The sequence below is a fragment of the Podarcis pityusensis genome (assembly GCF_964106645.2).
Source record: "Podarcis pityusensis genome assembly, chromosome: 2".
Classification (NCBI taxonomy): Eukaryota; Metazoa; Chordata; class Lepidosauria; order Squamata; family Lacertidae; genus Podarcis; species Podarcis pityusensis.
The window spans coordinates 112,987,650-113,011,444 of record NC_138029.1 but is presented as its reverse complement, the minus strand read 5'-3'; the positions used below and the strand labels follow the sequence as shown (position 1 = coordinate 113,011,444).

General features: G+C 47.6%; 1 protein-coding gene across 1 annotated transcript in view; it reads left to right on the top strand.

Moving 5' to 3' along the window:
* LOC308470120 (uncharacterized protein) overlaps positions 1–22,021 on the top strand; it is a 46,980-nt gene extending 24,959 nt beyond the window's left edge. The window contains exons 3-6 of the mRNA XM_080993407.1: positions 12,373–12,455; positions 18,152–18,283; positions 19,644–21,489; positions 21,757–22,021. Coding sequence (XP_080849533.1) covers positions 12,373–12,455; positions 18,152–18,283; positions 19,644–19,858 — 430 coding nt within the window. The 3' untranslated portion in view covers positions 19,859–21,489; positions 21,757–22,021. The remainder of the gene's footprint in view (positions 1–12,372; positions 12,456–18,151; positions 18,284–19,643; positions 21,490–21,756) is intronic.
* The last annotated feature ends 1,774 nt before the right edge of the window (positions 22,022–23,795 follow it).

The window sequence follows — 23,795 nt, the reverse complement described above, 5'->3', positions numbered from 1 at the left end:
CACAGCTGAGATAATATCTGAAAATCTCTCCAGAACCTGTGAGTTAAAACTGGAGGGCAATCCCCCATATTTATTTGCAAAGCTAAATTTGAAGTTACACATCAAACATCATACCCTCCAACATTCCTCAGATGGAAACAGGGACAATTTTCACTCCCCACCCTGGGAACTCACCCTCCTCGACCCCCCCCCCCATTTTTTATTTTTTGTTTGTGTGTGTGTGTCCCTGGTAAAGCATTTCCTGTCATAAGAAGGGCGAGTGCCACCACCAAGGGGACACAGCACACATGCCCTTTGTCATCCAGAGAAAACCCCTTAATCCCATTTCCTCCTCCCCCCCATTCTTTGGTAGATTTACCAAGTGACTTGGAAACCACAATTAATTTAGAATGCGGCTGCCAGACTCGTGACTGCCTGGAGCGACTGCCGGGATCAAATAACACTGGTTCCCAGTACGTTTCCGAGCACAATTCAAAGTGTTGGTGCAGACCTTTAAAGCCCTAAACAGCCTTGGCCCAGAATACCTGAAGGAGCGTCTCCACCCCCGTCATTCAACCCAGACACTGAGCTCCAGCTCCAAGGGTCTTTTGGCTGTCCCCTAATTGGGAAATTATTAATGTTTGACCCTTTGTGGTGTTTTTAAATTTTGCTGGAAGCCGCCCAGAGTGGCTGAGGCAACCCAGTCAGATGGGCAGCATGTAAATAATAAAAGCAATTAAAAATATTAATAATATGCACCTTGTCCTCACGGGGAGAGTATGTGCAGACCTAGACGGGCCTTTGGCTTATTCCAGAAGGCTTTCCTTATTTCCATAGAGGTAGGAGTTGTTGTTCTGTTGAAAATAGGTGTATGCCAGACTTTTTCATGGGTCACATGTCCTGTTCTGCTATGAAAACAGTGGGAAGAAGGTGCTGGAGTAGATGGGTCTATGGCCTTGAACCATCCGTCTCATGCCCTTAATCCCACCTGCAAAATAGCAGCAGCCTGGAAGTGGCCAAAGTGTGCTTAATAGAGCATTGGTAGTAAATGTCAGGCGATCGTGATTTCGAAGCCCATCAGCGGACCTTAGAGACTCTGAAAAGAAAAGGAGGGAAGACCCTGTGAAACTAAAGTTAGCCAACATCTCAGATGTAGACCTTGGCTACAAACTGGGTGTGTTAATATATAATTGCATAAAGTAAGGTAAAGGTAAAGGGACCCCTGACCATTAGGTCCAGTCGTGACCGACTCTGGGGTTGTGGCGCTCATCTCGCTTTACTGGCCGAGGGAGCCGGCGTACAGCTTCCGGGTCATGTGGCCAGCATGACTAAGCATGACTAAGCCGCTTCTGGCGAACCAGAGCAGCGCATGGAAACGCCGTTTACCTTCCCGCTGAAGCAGTACCTATTTATCTACTTGTACTTTGACGTGCTTTTGAACTGCTAGGTTGGCAGGAGCAGGGACCAAGCAACGGGAGCTCACCTCATCGCAGGGATTCGAACTGCCGACCTTCTGATCGGCAAGTCCTAGGTTCTGTGGTTTAACCCACAGCGCCACCTGCGTTCCTAACTGCACAAAGTAGTGCCTTGCAAAAAAGAAAAGAAAAAAGGAAAGCCCTGTCCAGGATCGATTAAGAGAACTGTGGAAATGCAACACTACAATGTTATCCTTCCACATTTCTGAATCATTGATTCAATGGAGGGAGAGGCCTGTAGGAACTCCCCAGAACAAAACAAAGGGTTTCCTTCATTTTTCCATGGATCACTGCGAAGGTTCAGGTAGGTATTCAGGTATTAGATACTTAAAGGTAAAGGACCCCTGACAGTTAAGTCCAGTCGTGAACAAGACTGGACTGGTACCTATTTATCTACTTGCACTTTGATGTGCTTTCGAACTGCTACGTTGGCAGGAACAGGGACCGAGCAACGAGAGCTCACCCCATCACTGGGATTCGAACCACTGACCTTCCAATCATAGTGGTTTAGACCACAGCACCACCCGCATCCCTATTAGATACTTAGGCACTTAGATATTTCTAAGTACACCCCATCAGTTCTGTTAAGAAACCGAGTTGGCACGATGCCATGTGCCTAGAAAGCTATTCCAGCAAGGGAGCTTCGACAGAACTGCAGGTGGAATTCAGGGGTTCAAAAGCGGAGGCGACACAGAAATGCGAATCCCTTGACCAAGGGATATTGATTGGCATAGCTGGAGTAAAACTTTTTATTTGCACAGCCAATGCTCCAGGGAATAGGTGGAAGAACCGGCTGGTTCTTGTTCCCTCAGTTCATAATTTTTGCAATCTTAAATTTGATTCTCCACATTCCTGCAGCAATTTGTGGGTCTTTCGTGTGTGTGTGTGTAAAAGAAATCCTCACGAAAATTCACCAACATTTGACACAAATTCCTCCCAACACACACACACACACACACACACACACACATTTCTAGATGTGAAAAAAATCCTGAAAAAAATCTCTTCTCCCACTTTGATCTTGCCATGTCAGTGACGGTGCATCACGACACACATATACAGTACACGCCAGCAGTTAGCCTTCATACCGCCTTGCATAAATACATAATATTTATGTATTAGATTTATATACGGCACTTCGTCGCAAGATCTCAGGGCAGTTCACAGGAGAAAACACAAGGCGAAAACACAAGTAGAGAATTAAAACAATAAAAACAAAACAATAACCCCCCCACCCTTTCTCACAAACACATTTAAAAGGCTGTAGAATATTAATCAGCCCAAGGCTTGGCTGGGGAGAAATGTTTTCACTTGGCGGCTAAAGATATACAGTGGTACCTCAGGTTACATACACTTCAGGTTACATACGCTTCAGGTTACAGAATCCGCTAACCCAGAAATAGTGCTTCAGGTTAAGAACTTTGCTTCAGGATGAGAACAGAAATCATGCTCCGGTGGCGCGGCAGCAGCAGGAGGCCCCATTAGCTAAAGTGGTGCTTCAGGTTAAGAACAGTTTCAGGTTAAGAACAGACCTCCGGAATGAATTAAGTATTTAACCCGAGGTTAAATAACTGTATAATGAAGGTGCCAGGCATTTCACAAATAGGGCGCCTCTGCAGAAAAGGCCTATTTCTCCTACTGCTCAGCTCCCATCTCTTGCCTAAACACACAACCTTACACAGATCAGGAGCACCGACTTGCCCCCCCCCATTGAGGGGGTGTGGCCACGTGATGCATCACATGACGCATCATGTGATGCCACCCAGCACGTGCCAGGCAGGGGCAAGATGCATGGAGGGCAATCTTCACACTTGTTGGTCCTAGCCGCCACCCAGCTCCCAAGCTCCCAGGTGGATGCTGGGATGAGCAAAGCAAAGATATTGCTCGCCTCAGCTGCTACCTGGCTCCTGGGCTGCTAGGGCTCGCGGAGGGCGCCCTATGGCGGGGTGGTGGTGGTAGCCCCCTCGATATTGGGGGGGTGCCCCCTGCCCCAAAGTATTGGAAGAACTGAAGCCCCCTTTGCCCTCTGTTCCCGACATCCCGAAACAGATAGCTGGGAACAGAATTGTGGGGTGATTTTTTGAGCACACCACCCTAGTGGAAGCCAGTTTTGCCAACCGCTAGCTACGCCTCTGTGTGCGAGTGCATGTAGAAACTAGCCTACTAGACAAAGGCAACATTTTACACTTGTTGCCCTCCCTGCTTTGACCTCTGGTTCCACCCACAAGTGGAAGATTCATCCAGGGTGTAATGCAGCCCTAAGGCCTGATAAATAATCCCTTCTTCTTCTCCTCCTCCTCCTTCTTCTTCTAAAAAGAAATTTATATATTGGGTTTTTCAGGTTGAAACTTTACAGTCACATATATCCAACATACAACATAAAAAGTAGATTCCAATAATATTATTATTAATAATAATTTATTATTTATACCCCGCCCATCTGGCTGGGCTTCCCCAGCCACTCTGGACGGCTTCCAACGAAATATTAAAATACAGTAATGCATCAAACATTAAAAGCTTCCCTAAAAAGGGCTGCCTTCAGATGTCTTCTAAAAGTCTTCCAAGGAATCTCTTGGACTTCTCCTCCTCCCCTTTGTGGGTCCTACTGTTAATCATTCTCTCCTGCATCTTTTATAATAATCCAGTTCTTTTATCTCTCCATTGTATCCAAAATCCACCATTAAACTACAAGCGATATTCTGATCCTACTAATGGTTTTAACTACAATGGTCTTTAAGATAATTTATTAAATTTTCCCCATTCCTTCTTAAACTTTTGTTCTTCCTGATTCTGAGCAATGATCCCTAACCCTCTCTATACAGAGTCAGCACCCATGTTGGGCTGGGTGGAGGGAAACCTGGGTTCATGAAGCTCACGGGGTAACCTTGGACCATTGGCTTTCTCTTGGCCTCACCTGCCTTCCAGGACTGTTGGGAGAATAAAGGCAGGGGAGAGCCGTGTCTGCTGCTCTGACTTCCTTGGATGAATGCAGATTAAGATGGGCTTAACTAGACAGTTTCACTAGGGTCGTGTACCTGCTGCAATCAGGGCCGGATTTAGGTTTGATGAGGCCCTAAGCTACTGAAGGTAATGGGGCCCTTTATATGTCCAGCTCTCCTTTGTCAGCAACAAATTGTCACTGTTTTCTGTGTTGAATATATGCTATATGGTAATTTATGGACCTAGTAGGTATCTAATACCAGTGATATTTTAGGGGGCAGGCTAGCAGGTGGGGCTCATTACAGTGGTACCTCGGTTTACAAACTTCATCCGTTCCGGAAGTCTGTTCTTAAACTGAAACCGTTCTTAAACTGAGGTGCGCTTTCCCTAATGAGGCTTCCTGCCACTGCCACTGCCCTTCCACCGTTTGGATTCCATTCTTAGACCAAGGTAAAGTTCTCAAACCGGGATACTACTTCCTTTTTTGCAGAGTCCGTAAACCGAATCTTTCGTAAACAGGACTGTTCTTAAACCGAGGTACCACCGAGAGCCAGTGTGGTATAGTGGTTAAGAGCGATAGACTTGTAATCTGGTGAACCGGGTTTGCTTCCCTGCTCCTCCACATGCAGCTGCTGGGTGACCTTGGGCTAGTCACACTTCTCTGAAGTCTCTCAGCCCCACTCACCTCACAGAGTGTTTGTTGTGGGGGAGGAAGGGAAAGGAGAATGTGAGCCGCTTTGAGACTCCTTCGGGTAGTGATAAAGCGGGATATCAAATCCAAACTCCTCTTCTTCTTCTGCTTACATCATAGGAGCCTACACAACACAAAACACTGTTGCTGTATGTAGGTTTTATTTTACAGTGGTACCTCTGGTTATGAACTTGATTCGTTCCGGAGGTCCATTCTTAACCTGAAACCGTTCTTAACCTGAGGTACCACTTTAGCTAATGGGGCCTCCCGCTGCTGCCACACGATTTCTGTTCTCATCCTGAGGTAAAGTTCTTAACCCAAGGTACTACTTCTGGGTTAGCGGAGTCTGTAACTCGAAGTGTTTGTAACCCGAGGTGTTTGTAACCCGAGCTACCACTGTATTTGTTTTTTATCTTATATTTTGTAAATGTACATCCAGGTTTTGTTTCCTTCAATTTTTGGGGAGGGCCCCAAAAGCTATAGCTTGTTTAGCTTATACCTAAATCCGGCACTGGCTGCAATTTTTTGCCTCTTGCAGCATCGCAACAACTGCCTGCCAAATACCAAGCAGGTGATATGATTGTACCAGGTGTTGCTCGGTCCGGTGACTGTGACAATCACAGGAGAGAGGGTGGCTTTGGACACCATGGAAGGAGAGGGTGGCCAGCTTGTCTTGCTTTGCAGAGGATGTTCCTCTAATTTCCAGGACTGGCAGTCCTCCATTTGAAAGAGGTTCCGTCCAAGGCCAGCTCATAGAACCCTAAGAATGAGGTGGGATCTTTTAGAGTCACCCAATGAGATTTTGCCACATAGCATGGCAAATGTTTGCAATTTTATGAGGACAAATTTTTCCCATAAGAACTGCTTAGAGGTTTTGACAATAAAAAATAATATACAAATTTTAAAAGCAAATTTTTCAAAATAAGATTGACGTGCATTTTAATAGGCAGCTTTCCATTTAAAAATAACATATATTTTGAACTGCTGGTTTTATGTATACAGTGGTGCCTCAGGTTAAGTACTTAATTGGTTCCGGAAGTCCGTTCTTAACCTGAAGCGTTCTTAACCTGAAGCGGACTTTCCCATTGAAAGTAACAGAAAGTGGATTGATCCGTTCCAGATGCTGAAAAACACCCCCTAAAACAGCAATTTAACATGAATTTTACTGTCTAACGAGACCATTGATACATAAAATGAAGGCACTAATCAATGTACTGTACTGTAAAATAAATAAGACAGTATTTTAGATGAAAAAAATTAACATTTTTTTTTCTTACATGCACTGATGATAGTCAGTTTGGATGAGGGGCTTTTATCCATTTCTGCAGTCACACAATCAACCAGTAGCTAAACTGGGTTCCACACAGTCACAAAAATGAAGTCACAAGCCACAGTCACAAAAGCGAAGTCACAAGTCTGTCCATAAAATGAAGAACAAGTCACAGTCAAAAAACCAAAAAAGCCACACAAACCAAAATGCAAAAAATAGCAAAAACAAACCTCCAAATATAACTTCTGTGTTGCATGGGTGCTCGGGACTCAACAGCTGGCAGACTCAACAGGAAGCCTCTGATTAGCAGCGAGGGACTCAATTAACAAACGAAACACACCAAAACAGGAATCAGACGATGAAAAGTGACCCCTAAAACAGCGGTGTTACATGAATTTTACTATCTAATGAGGCCATTGATCCATAAAATGAAATCAATAAAACAGTACAAAATGAGAATGTGATCCCCCCCCCCTTACCTGCGCTGATGATAGTCATTGTTTAGATGGGGGCTCAGGGTCCTCTTCCACAATCATAATCGGCTTGGCTTCCAGCATTCGCGGAGACCTCAGAGAGCTCCTGCGGCTGAAGCCCGTGTGTGTGTACCACAAGAAGGGAGAACACAGCTGGAGTGGGCAGGCACACAAGCCAGAAGCTCACATGAGATTTACAGTCGTACCTTGGTTCTCAAATGGAATCAATCCATTCGACTTCCAAAAATGTTCGAAAACCAAGGCGCAGGAGCTTCCTGCAGCCAATCGGAAGCTGCGGAAGCTGTGTCGGACATTTGGCTTCCAAAAAACGTTCGCAAACCGGAACACTCACTTCTGGGTTTGCAGCGTTTGGGAGGCAAAACGTTCGAGTCTCAAGGCATTCCAGAACCAAGGTACAACTGCATTTCCATTTAAATTATAATAAATGGGCCAGGTCTGAAGCTCAACATCAAAAAATCAAAGATCATGGCCACTGGTCCCTTCACCTCCTGGCAAATGGAAGGGGAAGAAATGGAGGCAGTGAGAAATTTTACTTTCTTGGGCTCCATGATCACTGCAAATGGTGACAGCAGTCACGAAATTAAAAGACGCCTGCTTCTTGGGAGAAAAGCAATGACAAACCTAGATAGCATCTTAAAAAGCAGAGACATCACCTTGCCAACAAAGGTCCGTATAGTTAAACCTATGGTTTTCCCAGTAGTGGTGTATGGAAGTGAGAGCTGGACCATAAAGAGGGCTGATTGCCAAAGAATTGATGCTTTTGAATTACGGTGCTGGAGGAGACTCTTGAGAGTCCCACGGACTGCAAGAAGATCAAACCTCTCCATTCTGAAGGAAATCAGCCCTGAGTGCTCACTGGAAGGACAGATCCTGAAGCTGAGGCTCCAGTACTTTGGCCACCTCATGAGAAGAGAAGACTCCCTGGAAAAGACCCTGATGTTGGGAAAGATGGAGGGCACAAGGAGAAGGGGATGACAGAGGACGAGATGGTTGGACAGAGTTCTCGAAGCTACCAGCATGAGTTTGACCAAACTGCGGGAGGCAGTGGAAGACAGGAGGGCCTGGCGTGCTCTGGTCCATGGGGTCACGAAGAGTCGGACACGACTTAACGACTAAACAACAACAACAAAATGGGCCAGGTTCTGCTAATTGGTCCTGTTGGCGGAAACTCACATGAGGGGGTATGCTAGAGCCACAAGGCTTTCCCCCACATCTCTCCCCCCCATGCCCCCTACTTCCCCAAATTGTCTTGGAGGGGGTCGGCAGAAGCCCACCCCCTCAGAACAGAATGGGGTGGCTGGGAGAAAAGGGGAGATACTGCCATCGGGGAATGCTGAAATACTCACGCAGGTGAACATTTCTAGCAATGTGATATTGAATTCCTCCCGGCGCTTCTAAAGTCACATCTATATGTAAAAATTAGTGGTGCTATTTTTGATAAATAAAAACAAAATGAGGTGCTGGTACGCATATGTTGATGACTGTTGCAGTTGCCAGCACATAAAGGCTGCCATGGGCAGCAAAAAAAAAAAAAAAGGATTCTGGTACTCTGAACCAGTGAGCACTGTCACAAAAAAGCCCTGTAAATCAGCACAGGTAAATTTTACTCAAATAGTTGTTGTCGTTTTGGTGAAGCATTTATTCTTTTCTGGTGACGTATAACTCTTGGCTGTTGTGAGCCAACTTTTTCTTTTTTTAAAAAAACAAACAAACCCTTACCTGCATCCCAGGATTTTCTCCCATTATTGGGTGTTCCCTAATCTCCCCTTTTAAAGCAAGATGCTTGAGAGAGTGATCTCTGTCCAAAGCAGGATTTCCTGGGCGACAGTTTATCCAACCCCTTTTCAGCCTGGCTTATAGCCCAGATTGGGGATCAAAGCTGTGTTGGTCACTCTTGTGGGCCATTTTAGCTGGGAGAAAAGAAAATGCAATCCTGTTTTATCTTCCTGGACCTCTCAGCAACTTTTACCACTGATTCCCTTTATAGCCCACCTTTCCTTCAGTGGTTCTCCCACTCCCCATTTTATTCTTACAGCAACACCATGAAGATGTAGCTTAATGCCCGCAGTGGATGCACACCTTCCAAGTGTCCCGGGGGGGAAAGGGACCTCCAGTTTGTTTAAGCGAGATATCAGCGGCCATTTTGGGTGCTGCAATCTCACACACTGTTCTGCTGCACTCTTGGTCCCCCCCCCACAAAAAAGTGGGAGCAAGGTGTGGGTCATGTGACTCGTCTAGGAACACATCCAGGAAGATGGGTGTCCCAGTTTTGGGTCAGAAAAAGTCGGACGCAAACAAGATGGAGGTACCGTTGTCAGCAGGGAAAATTGATCAGATTGAGAAACTTGGAGGTACCAGGAAATTCGGCCTTGGGTGTGGATTTTGCTGGTAAAATAACGTAAGGAGTTCTCTGCCAAAGGCAGAACATAAGAAGACCTCTGCCAAAGGCATACCCTCCAACATTTCTCCGATGAAAATAGGGGTATCCTATCCTATTATTATTATTATCACAGTGGTACCTTGGTTTTCGAACGTCTCCATTGACAAACATTTCGGTTTTCCAACGTCATAAACCTGGAAGTAAATGCTTCATTTTTCGAACATGCTTTGCGGCTTCCGTATTGAGTTTTCCGTATTGTATTAAGGCTTCTGTATTGAGTTTTCAGTTTTCAACATCTCACAACTCCAGCGATCTTCTAGAACAATTACGTTTGAAAACCGAGGTACCACTGTAGTATTATTATTATCATTATCATTATTATTATTATTATTATTATTATTCAATTAATACTCTGCCCATCTGACTGGGTTGCCCCAAACATCCTGGGCAGCTTCCAACATATATAAAAGCATAATTAAACATTAAACATTAACAAACAGGGCTGCCTTCAGATGTCTTCTAAAGGTTGTATAGTTATCTCCTTGGCTTGGGGGCCTCATAACTCTATACTCTCCAACATTTCTCCGATGAAAATAGGAAAGTCCTGAGGAAAAGCAGAACGTTCTGGGATCAAAGCAGAAACTGGGATGGCCTCTGTAAATTCAGGACTGTCCCTGGAAAATGGGGGCACTTGGAGGTTCTGCAAAGGCCATCAAGTCCAGCATCCTGTTCTCATTTTGGCCTCCCAGATGCCTCTTGGGGCCATAGCTGTCAACGTTTTCCTTTTTTGAAGGGAAATTCCCTTATTCCGAATAGGATTCCTCGCAAGAAAAGGGAAAAGTTGACAGCTATGCTTGGGGCACCTGCAGAAAATGGCTGCCTCCACTACCACCCTCTGCAAAGATTTTCATTTTTCAAACCCACCCCACACACCTGATGCTTCCTTGTATGAGGGGGACAGGATGGCTCTACAAAAATGTACGGGGGGCATATTCAGCCCCGCTGTAGTTCAAACACCCCAATAGTTTGGGTGTTGCTTGGCTCTGTCGGTAACCTGAGGTGTCTGCCCAACTGTGGGAGTCACTTGGCTTGGGCAATAAGATGTCACAAGCCTTTGTTGCTTTTAGGCCCAAAATAATGAGGGTTATGAGAAGTGGCTAATTAGTCGTGCCCACATAAAAAACAAACTGAAATAGTCACTCCTTTGGCACGGATTTTATTCCTCAGTTCACATACAACGCCCTTCACCCATTTCCCCAAAACTTAGTCTCCTCACAGTCTTCATGAAGCCCCTCCATGCTGACTCGAGGGACCCACTCAAGAGGAATCTCCCTCGATCCCCAAGTCCAAGCCTTGAGCTCTTCCAGTCTGTGCTTTGGGTCGTTGAGAACATATTGACTGGGGCTGATGGGACTGTGGGCATACGTTCTGACATTTTGTGCCCCAAATCTAGCCTCTTCCCCCTCCACAAGGCCTGCAGAGGCACTCTGGTGTGTCCCGTTGAGAGGGCCATCGCGCCATCCCAATAGTCAATGGGATGTGACAGGGAAAAGGGGCTTCATCCTGGCAAGTCCCTGGCAATGTCAGAGCGATCCCAGAAGGCGCTCTGACACTCGTCAGCAGGATCGGGCGCAACCCTGCTGACTCGCGCCAGGGTGCCAGTCTTAAACACGGAATTCTGGGATCCAAACAGAAGCTTCTTTTTTCTGGGATGTCCTGGTTAAAATGAGACAGTTGGGGGGGGGGGTTTAATGACTGTGGGTGGTCCCAGGTTGGCAAAGGCTATAAAAAAAGTAAAGGGACCCCTGACCATTAGGTCCAGTCGTGACCGACTCTGGGGTTGCGACGCTCATCTGGCTTTATTGGCTTCCAGGTCATGTGGCCAGCATGACTAAGCCGTTTCTGGCGAACCAGAGCAGCGCACGGAAACGCCGTTTACCTTCCCACCAGAGCGGTACCTATTTATCTACTTGCACTTTGATGTGCTTTCAAACTGCTAGGTTGGCAGGAGCAGGGACCGAGCAACGGGAGCTCACCCCGTTGCAGGGATTTGAACCGCCAGTCTTCTGATCAGCAAGTCCTAGGCTCTGTGGTTTAACCCACAGCACCACCCGTGTCCCAAGTATACTAAGACATAAATAATCTTGTGGGAATTATAGGGACAGAACTACCTAAACTGTATAGAAATTTATTTACATATGCAACTACAGCGGCAAGAATGCTACTCGCCCCAAAATGGAAAGAAGCAGAAGTCCCAGCAAAAGAAAAATGGACACAGAAACTTGTGGAATACGCAGAAATGGCGAAACTTAACCGGAAGAATAAGAACTCAAGATAACAAACTTTTTAAATAAAAGAATGGAAATGGTTTATTGAATATTTGCAGATAAATTGCAAACAGATAAAAACATCGGCAGGATATTGCAATAACCTGCAGTTTCACAAGAGTATATATATATGTAAAGTAGATAATAAAATGAGCAAATTAAATGAATTTGGATATGAAGATATTAAAAAAAAAAAAATTAAAGAACCCCCGAAAGAGGGGGAAGGAAGTCAAGATTTGAAACGTTAAAATGATTGCAAAACTAATGAAACGTATAAATTTGAAAACTATAAATAAAAACCTTTTTAAAAGACATAAATAATTCACACCCGTGCATACTTAAATCACTGTCCGTACCAAAACTCGAGACGAGCGTGGAAACTCTGGCAAACCGTGACGGTTTCACAAGACCGGGAGATGTGCTCTGCGCATTGTTAATTAAAAGCAGCTTAAAATAGCACAGAAGAAAAGCAGAAGTTGTAAAACAATCCAGAACATGCCAAAAAAAAATAAAAAATTGCTTGAGGTTGGCAAAAAAATATCTCCAAGGCTCATGTGATGCACACCTACTGAGGGAGGGTGTCTCATCACATGCTTGGCCATGGCAGAACTCAACACCAAGATGAAAAGGGTGTGTCTGGTACAATAAACTAATCTCCACCCACTGTCAGCTCGAAGACACCGATGTGACAGAGGACTGCCGCTGCAATATATAGGGCTGTCATGATTCAGCTCCAGCCCATGTAGCAACACATCTGTGCCTGGCGTTTTTTGCAGCTCCTCAACAGGTGTCATTTTCTACCCGTCTACCTTCCAGTTGCCTCCGTTGTGAATATTTCGGGACTATGGCCGGGAGAGCTGCCGCTGCCTTGCTTCTCACAGCATCCATCTTACAAATAGGTAAGAAGAGATGGGAGGTGGAACGCCACTTGGACCAGACTTGCACACCCGACCGCAGCTGTGGGCATAGCTTATTTCCAGTGAGGGTCTGTGAACTGCAAGGTCGGCAGGTGGTTTAGGCTGTGGTTGTGCACACCTGCGGTAGGGGAACCTCAAAATCGGGGGGAGGGAAGCCAAAGGCAGCCCCCAAAAGGCCTCTCTAACTGGTCCTCTTCCCAGACCACGGCTTGGTTCTCACTAACCCTGGTTCTCACTCTCCTGGAGTGGCTGGGCTCCATCTCTGAGCACCAATAATGCTTTCTGCTTGCCTGGATGGGGATGTGAGAGTGTGCAGAAACTAGCCTACTGCATAATAATGGTTCAGTTTTGGCAAAAGATTCCTGCATCACAGCGGGTTGGATGAGATGATCCTTGTGGTCTCTTCCAACTCTACAGTCCTATGAATGTATAAATCTATGAATTTACCGTGTTTTTTGCTCTGTAAGACTCACTTTTTCCCTCCTAAAAAGTAAGGGGAAATGTGTGTGCGTCTTATGGAGCAAATGCAGGCTGCGCAGCTATCCCAGAAGCCAGAACAGCAAGAGGGATCGCTGCTTTCACTGCGCAGCAATCTCTCTTGCTATTCTCTGGCTTTGGGGATTCAGAATATTTTTTTTCTTGTTTTCCTCCTCCAAAAACTAGGTGTGTCTTGTGGTCTGGTGCGTCTTATAGAGCGAAAAATACAGTACATTTGTTGCTCAGCCCACTTTAAAAAAACAATTTATTTGATTTTTCAACTTAAAATTTGCAGAGACAAAGCAAACATAAATCATAAAGCAAGATTCCAATGAATCTCCAGGACTTCCATCTTCCCCTATGTGGGTCCTATTATTAATCAGTTCCTCCCGCATCTTTTATGACAATCCAAACCCTTTACTTCTTCCTTTATGCTCAGAATCAACCTTAAACTACAAGTGATATTCCAATCCTACTAACGATTTTAACTGTTCACAGTAGTCTTTAAGATAACTTATAAATTTCCCCATCCCTTGTTAAAATTTTGGTCTTCCTGATTTCTGACTCTTCCAGTCATTTTAGCCATCTCAGCATAGTCCATCAACTTCATTTGCCATTCTTCTCTGGTAGGAACTTTACATTATTTCCATCTTTCGGACCAGTAACATCTGTGCAGCCCGTGGTCGCATACATAAATAGTCTTTTCTGCTCCTTTGGGATTTTGGTATCTAAGTCCACTTTGGCCTCTGGCCATGGTCAACCACAAGCATGTCTTCCATCACCCCTCCAAGTCATTGCAAACATCCAAAGGACCTATTGAAAATGTGTGCAGGGATATTTCTCCCTGGAGATCTGGTGTAAGAGAGTCCTTGAACTGCTGCCTGACTGGAGGGAGTCTGCTGCTTCCCTCTCCTTAAAAGAGGATGGGACAAATTTATGGAGGACAAGGCTATTGATGGCTACTTGCCATGATGGCTGTGCTCTGAATGCTTCTGAATAGCAGTTTCTGGAAATATAATAATAATAATTTATTATTTATACCCCGCCCATCTGGCTGAGTTTCCCCAGCCACTCTGGGTGGCTCCCAATTGAGTGTTAACAGAATATTAAAATACAATAGTCTATTAAACATTAAAAGCTTCCCTAAACAGGGCTGCCTTCAGATGTCTTCTAAAAGTCTGGTAGTTGTTTATTTCCTTGACATCTGATGGGAGGGTGTTCCACAGGGCGGGCGCCACTACCGAGAAGGCCCTCTGCCTGGTTCCCGGTAACCTCACTTCTCGCAATGAGGGAACCGCCAGAAGGCCCTCAGCGATGGATCTCAGTGTCCGGGCAGAATGATGAGGGTGGAGGCGCTCCTTCAGGTATACTGGACTGAGGCCGTTTAGGGCTTAAAAGCTCAGCACCAACACTTTGAATTGTGCTCGGAAACATACTGGGAGCCAGTGTAGGTCTTTCAAGACCGGTGTTATGTGGTCTCGGCGGCTGCTCCCAGTCACCAGTCTAGCTGCTGCATTCTGGATTAATTGCAGTTTCCGGGTCACCTTCAAAGGTAGCCCCACGTAGAGCGCATTGCAGTAATCCAAGCGGGAGATAACTAGAGCATGCACCACTCTGGCAAAACAGTCTGCGGGCAGACAGGGTCTCAGCCTGTGTATTAGATGGAGCTGGTAGACAGCTGCCCTGGACACAGAATTGAGGTTCTGCTTTCTGGCTTCCAATGGGCCACTGTCAGAAAAGGATACTGGACGAAGATGAGCCTCTGGCCTGATCCAGCAGCCTCTTCTTATGTTCTGCTCATTTTGTATGATAAAGCGGCTATAACATGAATGCTAGAAGCTTCAGGCAAGAGAGGGGAGATTTGCGCTTTCCCTGCCTTCCACTTTTTCAATTGCAACGCTCCTCTAGCTGACCTCACCACCAGCCTCTTGGGGAGGGTGACAAACACACACACACACACACACCAAGCTTTGCCGAAAAAGAGAAAATGCATCACCCCAGATAAAGACATATATTTGCACAAAATGATCATTAGCAAATGCAAATTTAGAAATACCCCTGGTCCTGCTAGCTAGGGTTGATAGGAAGTGCAGTCCAACGACAGCTGGGGACCCAAGATGGAGAAACACTGAAAACGGAATTAGATTGTGGGCATGTCACCAACTATAATAATAATAATAATAATTTATTATTTATACTCCGCCCGTCTGGCTGGGTTTCCCCAGCCACTCTGGGCGGCTTCCAACACAATATTAAAATACAGTAATGCATCAAACATTAAAAGCTTCCCTAAACAGGGCTACCTTCAGATGTCTTCTAAATGTCAAGTAGTTGTTTTTCTCTTTGACATCTGGTGGGAGGGCGTTCCACAGGGCGGGTGCCACTACCAAGAAGGCCCTCTGCCTGGTTCCCTGTACCTTCACTTCTAACAGGAAGGGAACCACCAGAAGGCCCTCAGCGCTGGACCTCAGCGTCCGGGCAGAACGATGGGGGTGGAGACGCTCCTTCAGATATACTGGAACGAGGCCGTTTAGGGCTTGAAAGATCAGCACCAATGCTTTGAATTGTGCTCGGAAATGTACTGGGAGCCAGTGTAGGTCTTTCAAGACCAGTGTTATGTGGTCTTGGTGGCCGCTCCCAGTCACCAGTCTAGCTGCTGCATTCTGGATTAGTTGTAGTTTCACCTTCAAAGTTAGCCCCACATAGAGTGCATTGCAGTAGCTACAGGGGGCTGAGGGGTCTTGGGATCCCCTCAATATCTGGGGCTAAGGAGCCAGGTCTCCTGAACGTTGAGGGGGTGGAGGAGGTCAGGTCTCCTCCCAACGACTGGCTTTCCAATGTGGGAAGATTAAAAGTGCACTGTGTTCCTCAGCAAGAACGCGCCAGGGGGCTGGATCTTCAGCGCTCTGACTCTGCCTTCTAAGGAACCCCAAGTGCCTTTCCTGTGCCCCCTACCTAGAGAGAGAGGGAGAGATAAAGAGAAGGGGTTTTTTTAGAAGCTAGGTAGCTTCAAAGAACAAGCCCTTCAGCCCAGACCTATCCAAATTGCACAACCACAAGGAAGTCGCCAAAAAAAGAACCGGCAGGCAGGCAGGCGTCAAGGTGAGGTGAGTGGCAGGGCGATTTAACTCCCCAGGGAGTTTTCAGAGCACAGGAATCCTGCTTAAGCACTCCTTCAAGTGCAAAAGAAAACCAGGGTGTGTACATGTAAGGTCAGCCGAAGTCATTCCCAAGGGCCCCACCCGTGAAATCTGTGTAGTCAGGCTTCAAGTACGAAAAGAGCTGAGGTTGCTTCTCCCGGGCACACAATCCAGTAATCGGGGTGAATGGGAGACCCCAAATCTAGCAGGGAGGAGGACCTGGGGTGACCTATTTGTACAGGCTCTGCACAAATGGGGGTGTTTGAACTTGAAGAGCTCCTGAGTGGGGCTAAAGAACACAACACGGTTGATCTCTCTTCATTTGTAATAATAATAATAATAATAATAATAATAATTTATTATTTGTACCCCGCCCATCTGGCTGGGTTTCCCCAGCCACTCTGGGCGGCTTCCAACAAAGATTAAAAATACATTAAAATGTCACACATTAAAAACTTCCCTGAACAGGGCTGCCTTCAGGTGTCTTCTAAAAGTCAGGTAGTTGCTTTTCTCTTTGACATCTGCTGGAAGGGCGTTCCACAGGGCGGGTGCCAGTACCGAGAAGGCCCTCTGCCTGGTTCCCTGTAGCTTTGCTTCTCGCAGTGAGGGAACCGCCAGAAGGCCCTCGGTGCTGTACCTCAGTGTCCGGGCAGAACGATGGGGGTGGAGACGCTCCTTCAGGTATACTGGGCCAAGGCCGTTTGTGCCCAAATAAAGGCCTAAATGGGGGTGAAGGGAGAGACCTGTTGGGTCCCTGGATCAGATCAGATTCTGTCTCTATCATCTTGTTTGCCACAATGGCCAAACAGGAGCTTCTGGGAAAACCAAGAAGGAGGCTTTGATTTATTTGTTTGCCGTTATGAGCCCTACAGAATTACAGTCCCCCCAATATTAAAATCTGTGGTACGGATGTGTCTGTAGAGGCTTGAGACTTCCTCTCTGGGCAGAACCCAAGGAAAAACCTAAAGGGGAAGCAGTTTGGGATGGTCAGCACTTTGAGCTCAGCGCCACGTTTCACTTCTTCATGTCACAAAATGCATCTGCCGCTCGATCGCAAAAAGAACCTCGAAGCGGTTTACAAGCTCGCATCTCTGTGCAGATCAAACCAAGCATCGCAAAGGCAGGAGCACCCGCTCCGACGACCTTTGTTCTAAGGAGCCCAGACCATAGCTGTCAACTTACAGATTTGAAAATAAGGGACCAGCAGCCTCGGAAATTAGGGATCAGCAGCCAAAATAAGGGATTTTAGTCAGCCAGCTGAAATACGAAGCTAAAAGGGAGCAGATAATTTGGGAGAGCAGCGCCGGTTTTTAGCCCTTCGTTTCCAGAGGTTGCTGCTCAAGACACCAGCTGATGAAACACTGCAATTAAATAACTACAAGCAGCAACCACTTTTTGCGCAAAACGAAGTCCAAGCTACGAAGATGCTGTTGCAGTTCTGTATCTTTTCTCTCGTGCTCCATCTGCAGCTCTCAGTTCCATCAGGCGGGGCGGGAGGAAGGGGGGGGGAAATAGCGCCCGAAGTAAACCCGCAGATCAGACCATCTATGCTAGTCTACCACTACAAATCTATGGGAGAAGCGCTTGCGGTCCTTCCTCCGCTTTCCCCCTCTATGGTTAGCCCTTAGAACACCTGCCTGCGCCTCCGCCTCCTTCTCCTCTCTCTGAACTGCTTTCTCTATGGTTGCCCTCGCTCTCCTCTCAAGGCTCCGCAGTCCTGGCGGGGAGGGGCTCCCGGGGGCCGAGGCTGGTGAAATGAGGCCGGAGGGGGGCGGGCCAGGCAGCCAAGCAACACAGTTGGAGCCTTCCTCCTCCCTGGCCGGCAGGGAGGGAGGGAGAGGAGCTGCTTCCTTTGAAACCCGGGAAATTTAAGGGACATCATCAATAAGGGACAGCAGCGGGACACGGCGCTGGGATAAGGGAGTTTCCCACCAAATAAGGGACACTTGACAGCTATGGCCCAGACCCTGAGGGCATGTGCTGGGACCATGGAGGTTTCTCCGCACTTGGAAGGCAGGGTCTGCGTGTCACGGCATGATTCTCCCTTTTCCCTCACTGTAGCCCTGGGCCAAAACATCACGGAGCCGAGAACAGTGCTCCATTGCTTCAAATGCGACTTCGATCAACCCTGCTCAGAGGCGAGTGTGACCTGCAATGAAGGAGAGAGCTGCAGTACCATCAGAGGGCATTCAGGTTGGTGCCACTGTCCCAGGGATGGGCTTCCCTCCCTCCAGCCTCCAGTCAGGAAGCTCGTGTGCAGCCATGGCCTGCCCGGAGGTGGTGTGGGGCTTCATGGGTACTCTGCAAGCCGGACCGAGTGTCTACTCCAGTCGGCAGGCTGGCAGGAGGCAGGCGAGAGGCATGGCACCGCCCAGGCATGTCCTGGCAGGCCCTCTCCCCGGTTCCTTGCCCTTCCCTGCCTGCTGCCGGGGGTCTCTGGGTCCCAGAGTCTGGCCTGGCCTTGCTGTCCCTGGCAGGAGCCAGCAACAGCGGAGGTGCTTGCTTTTTCGCTCAGCATGCTGCTATCCCCACACAGTTGCAGAAGCAGATCAGGCCCATGGTGAATGGGCAAGGATGGATGGAGGCGGGCAAGGGGCGATCCCAGTGCAGCCTCTCTGCGGGCATCGGGGGAATTCACCCGTCACTGGCCGCATTGGCCGATTGAACTCTGCCCTGTGTGGGCAGGCATTTAAGCAGCGCTGTGCAGCCCCACCTGGCTCCAGAGGAGGGATCGCTTCAGAAGTGTCTGTGGTTTGCCTGCCCCGGGCGCTGGCAGTCCACGCTATGCCACTGTGTTCCCTAATAACTACCACACAGTATATATACTGCCTCTGCTTCTGGAGGTCATAGAGAGAGAACTGTCATGTGTCTAAATCCCCCTTTCCAAGCCAGCCTCTGTGAAATCCCTTTTTAAAGATGGGGATTAGGCGAGACCTGTGCTTGCATTCAGGGTGCAGTGCAATGATCTCATTCCCCCTCGGGCTTCGTCTCTTATGGCAACATTTCTGGCTTAGCATGCCTATGCTCTCCCATTAAAATCAGGAGTATCTATCAGCCCCGGTACGTCCTGCCGATTCTCAACCTCTGTAGGAACATATGTACAGTGGAACCTCGGGTTAAGTACTTAATTCATTCTGGAGGTCTGTTCTTAACCTGAAACTGTTCTTAACCTGAAGCACCACTTTAGCTAATGGGGACTCCTGCTGCTGCCGTGCTGCCGGAGCATGATTTCTGTTCTCATCCTGAAGCAAAGTTCTTAACCCGAGGTACTACTTCTGGGTTAGCGGAGTCTGTAACCTGAAGCGTATGTAACCTGAAGCGTATGTAACCCGAGGTACCACTGTACTGTGTTATATTGAGTTGGACAACTGGTCCATCTAGCTCAGCACTGTCTAAACAGACCGGCACCAGCTTTCTGGGATTTCGGGCAGAACTTTCCCCCAGCCCTACCTGGAGATGCCAGGGATTGAACCCGAAGCCTTCCACTTGCAAGGCAGACCCTCTGCCGCTGAGCTGCGGCCCTTGTAACTTTGCACCCGCTTGCTCCTTGCAGATTATAAAGTCCACGAATCCATCTACGGGAAGGGCTGCGTCTCTGTCAGGAAGTGCAATGGCTTAGACAGAATCAGCTACTCCAACAACCCTTTCCGCGTCACCTACTCCTGCTGCAACACCGACTACTGCAACGGCGGCTACTCCGGGGCACCCCGCCTCCCCTTGGTCTGCGTGGCCACCATCCTGACCATGCTGCTTGCCTACCTCTTGTGAGACCCAGAACATGCCCGCCCTGTAAGGAAACTTACCCGCTCCCCACAGTGACCATCTCCCCTTGCTCATGTCTCCTTCCGTCTCCAAAACAGCCAAGGCCCTGTTTCTCATAATGGACACAATTTTGTATCTACAATGTCACTCCCGGTTTATATTTCTGTCTTTACCTTCTGGCCCACAAATTAGCCCTCTAAACAAACCAATTTGTTTATTATCTCCATACCAGAAGTGATCTGTCAAGTTTCCTACAGATGCAGGAAACTGCTGCTCATCTGCCCCACTTCTCTCTCCAGTGACTGGCCGTGGCTCCGTAGAGCTTCTGACAGCAGGTCCCTATCGTATTTATTTTATTTATTGACAAGAGATAAAAGCCGCTTCACGACCAGTTATAACACGATGAGTTATGGCCGCTTCCCAAACATTGCCATGGCAGTGAGTTGGTTGGGTGGCGCCCCCTGGTGTGCGGTTCCTGAAGTGCTGCAAATCCGTCCTTTTGTCTGGGATTTGCGAGCTACTTTTGCCCATACAAAAGATTTTGGGGGAACTTCTTAGAACCTCACAAGGTGATCAGATTTCATGACATAGCACAGTAGTTAAGGCTGCAATCCCAGGCATGCCTTCTTGAAAGCAAACCCCATTCAATTCATTGGGACTTTCTTTCGAATAAACATGTGTTGGATCAGGCTGAAAGCGCACGAGCCCCAGGCCGTAAAACTTTCTGGTTCAAATGTGGCCTCAGCTAGGAACGCAGAATGAGGAACTCGGAATAACCAGGTCCCTATTCTCTAGCACTCTCTGACTGGCACCATCTTCAGGGGCCCCCAGGGGCCCCAAGGGGCCTGGGCACCCACACTTTTTTTGCTGTGGGTGCCAGGCCTCCACCCCCTGCCATGACTGCTGCCTCTGTGGCCGCCTCTGTGCACCACCTGCCATGGCGGTGACAGGGCCTGAGCACTAGAGGTAAGGCAGTAGGTGGTTGTGAGAGATGGCACGTGGAGGCAGAGGCCCCGATCCAGTCACTGCCGCAGCACCAGAACACGTGCACTGTGCTATCATGACAGCATGGCACAGTGCACGTGTTCCGGCCTCACGTCACATCACAACCTCATTATGGCACTGCAGGGCGCACGCCAACATTGGACAGCCACAATGTGGGGCCCAATGTCGGTGCCCCTGCTAAATGGCAACATGGAAATGATAATAACACTGACCTCCTTCACAGGGGGTACTGCTCTTTGAACCTCTGAAAATGGAAGTGTTTAAAGAGCAGTCGGGGCTGTTTGCAAAAGGGCTTTCAAACAGCCTCACACCTGAGCTTTGACTGTGTGTTCCTGTTCCCAGCAGAAGAACAGGAATGTCTCACCAAACCTAACCCCCACTGGTTGGTTGATGAGCAGGGACTAAATCCTGCTCAGTTTGACTGCACCTACAAGTGCTCAGCTGTGAAACCGGTCCGTGCAGTCAACGCAGGATCAAACCATGTCCCATCAGCTGGTGTCACCCCCTCATTGGAGGGGAAGGTAGGCATGGTTTCCTTAAAATAGCCTCATGGGCCAAATTCCCCTCCCTAACAGGCCAGGACTGGCCCATGAACTGGAGGTTACCCACCCCTGGTTTAAACACAGACTACCGTATTTTTCGCTCTATAAGATGCACCAGACCACAAGACGCACCTTGTTTTTGGAGGAGGAAAACAAGAAAAAAAATATTCTGAATCTCAGAAGCCAGAACAGCAAGAGGGATCGCTGCGCAGTGAAAGCAGCAATCCCTCTTGCTGTTCTGGCTTCTGGGATAACTGTGCAGCCTGCATTCGCTCCATAAGACGCACACACATTTCCCCTTACTTTTTAGGAGGGAAAAAGTGAGTCTTATAGAGCAAAAAATGCTGTACTTCATAGGGTTAGCCTATATCGCAGGCTCTCACCAGCACAATTTCCCAGATTGCAACCCTGCACAAGCTCTTAGACGTGTCTGGAGCTTTCAAGAAAGAAAACCTTTCTCAAAATTGTTGTGCATATGTCTACACCACTAGCCTTCAAAAATACCATTATTATAATACTGTAGAAACAACGTCTCTTATGAACAGAGTGCTGGTGCACTAAAAAGACCATGTATGTTTCTGTTTGTCTATCTACAATTCCCAATTAAAACATTTAAAATGTTCCTTGCAAGTATTGTTTTGCTGAAGGGACCCATATGAGCCCGAGAGCATGATTCTTTTGCCGGGTAGCCGATGCGACAGCAACAAGAACAAGGTCAAAGGAGAGGCATGAAGAGGCAGGAGGAGGAAATTCAGTTCAGTTCACATTTAAAGGCAGACATGCCCAAGTCACACTTTCCGAGACAATGTGCGAACCAAACCACGGCCACCCTTCAATATTTGCACCCCTGTGAATTGTGCAGTCCAGTTCTCCAACCGAGCAGTGTGTACAAATGACGCATATGTGAGAGAAACATGCATATATTAGCCAAAACTATATTCATAAATGCGTTAGATCACGAGGGATGCTTTGCAAAGTGTAGATGAATTCTCATGAAGACTTCTTTTCTTTTCTTTTACAACCACTGAGCATGTGAAAACGAGGCATGACTTTAAGATAAGGTTACCAGAGTTTTTTTTCGATGAATCCGGGGGTACTTTTCAACTTCCGTCGGAATGATAGTGGAAATGATAGGGGTAAAAGGTAAAGGAACCCCTGACCATTAGGTCCAGTCGTGACTGACTCTGGGGTTGCGGCGCTCATCTCGCTTTATTGGCCGAGGGAGCCGGCGTACAGCTTCTGGGTCATGCGGCCAGCATGACTAAGCCACTTCTGGCGAACCAGAGCAGCGCACGGAAACACCATTTACCTTCCCGCCGGAGCAGTACCTATTTATCTACTTGCACTTTGACGTGCTTTCGAACTGCTAGCTGATTTGTAAATGGGGATGTCTGGTAACCTTTAAGACTGGGGAAAATGAGAAACTGAGAGAACTGAAAGGTTTGCACAGTCCACACACACACATTCACACCTCTGAGGTAGAAAATCCCACAAGAACCTCTCTTCCTCCCTGCCAGTGAAAAGGCAACAATCTTTTGCCCACTGAGAATGAACCACCTGAGACAATTCCCTGCCTTTGTCTAATGGCAATTCTAAGGACATGGCTTTCCCCACCGGGGAGCTGTCATTTCTGAAGCGTGCTGGGCGTTGTGGCTGTGTGAGGAACTGCAGTTCCTAGGATTCTCTGAGGGGAAAGGCATGGTGTTGCTGTGGACCATTGTGGAAGCAAAATAAACGCCTCCAACTTCCCCTTCCCCACGTTGCTGCTCTGAATGTGAACAGGGGCCCTGGAGTCCTGGCCTTGCACCAGAGGTATTGTCTGCAGAAGCCATCCTGCAGGCTGTACTTGATGAAATACCACACATATGTTTGCTGCTCACCCAGGCACCACAAATGTTGCTGAAGTACAACTCCCACTGTCACTGTCTGTAGGCCCTGCTGGCTGGGGCTAATGGGCGTTCAAATGGGTAAGCCACCTGAGGGGATGTGACAGGTTTTCCCATCCAGCAACAGCACAACAGATAGGCTGAGGGAAAAGTCTCGCCAGGAATGAGGGAACATCAGCTTCCAACAGCATTTCCAAGGCGAAGGTTCCCTATTCCTGATTCACCGGGACATAGTGGTCAGGGCTGAGGTGGTACTGAAATACGCAAATGCTGGGAAGATGTACGAGAGAAGAGAATAAAGTTAGAAACAGTGGCAAAGCTATTCAAAAGGTGTCGGTGGGGAGGGATGCGCCCTAATCACAAGGCTGATTTCCCATGTCAAGGAGTGACTTTAGGGTGTCATGTAAAAAATAAATAAATATCCAAGCACTTTGTCCAGCTCCTCGAGCCTTACTAACTGAAACCCATCCAACGCAACAAGACAACAAGACTAGGCTAGTGGTCTCTGGA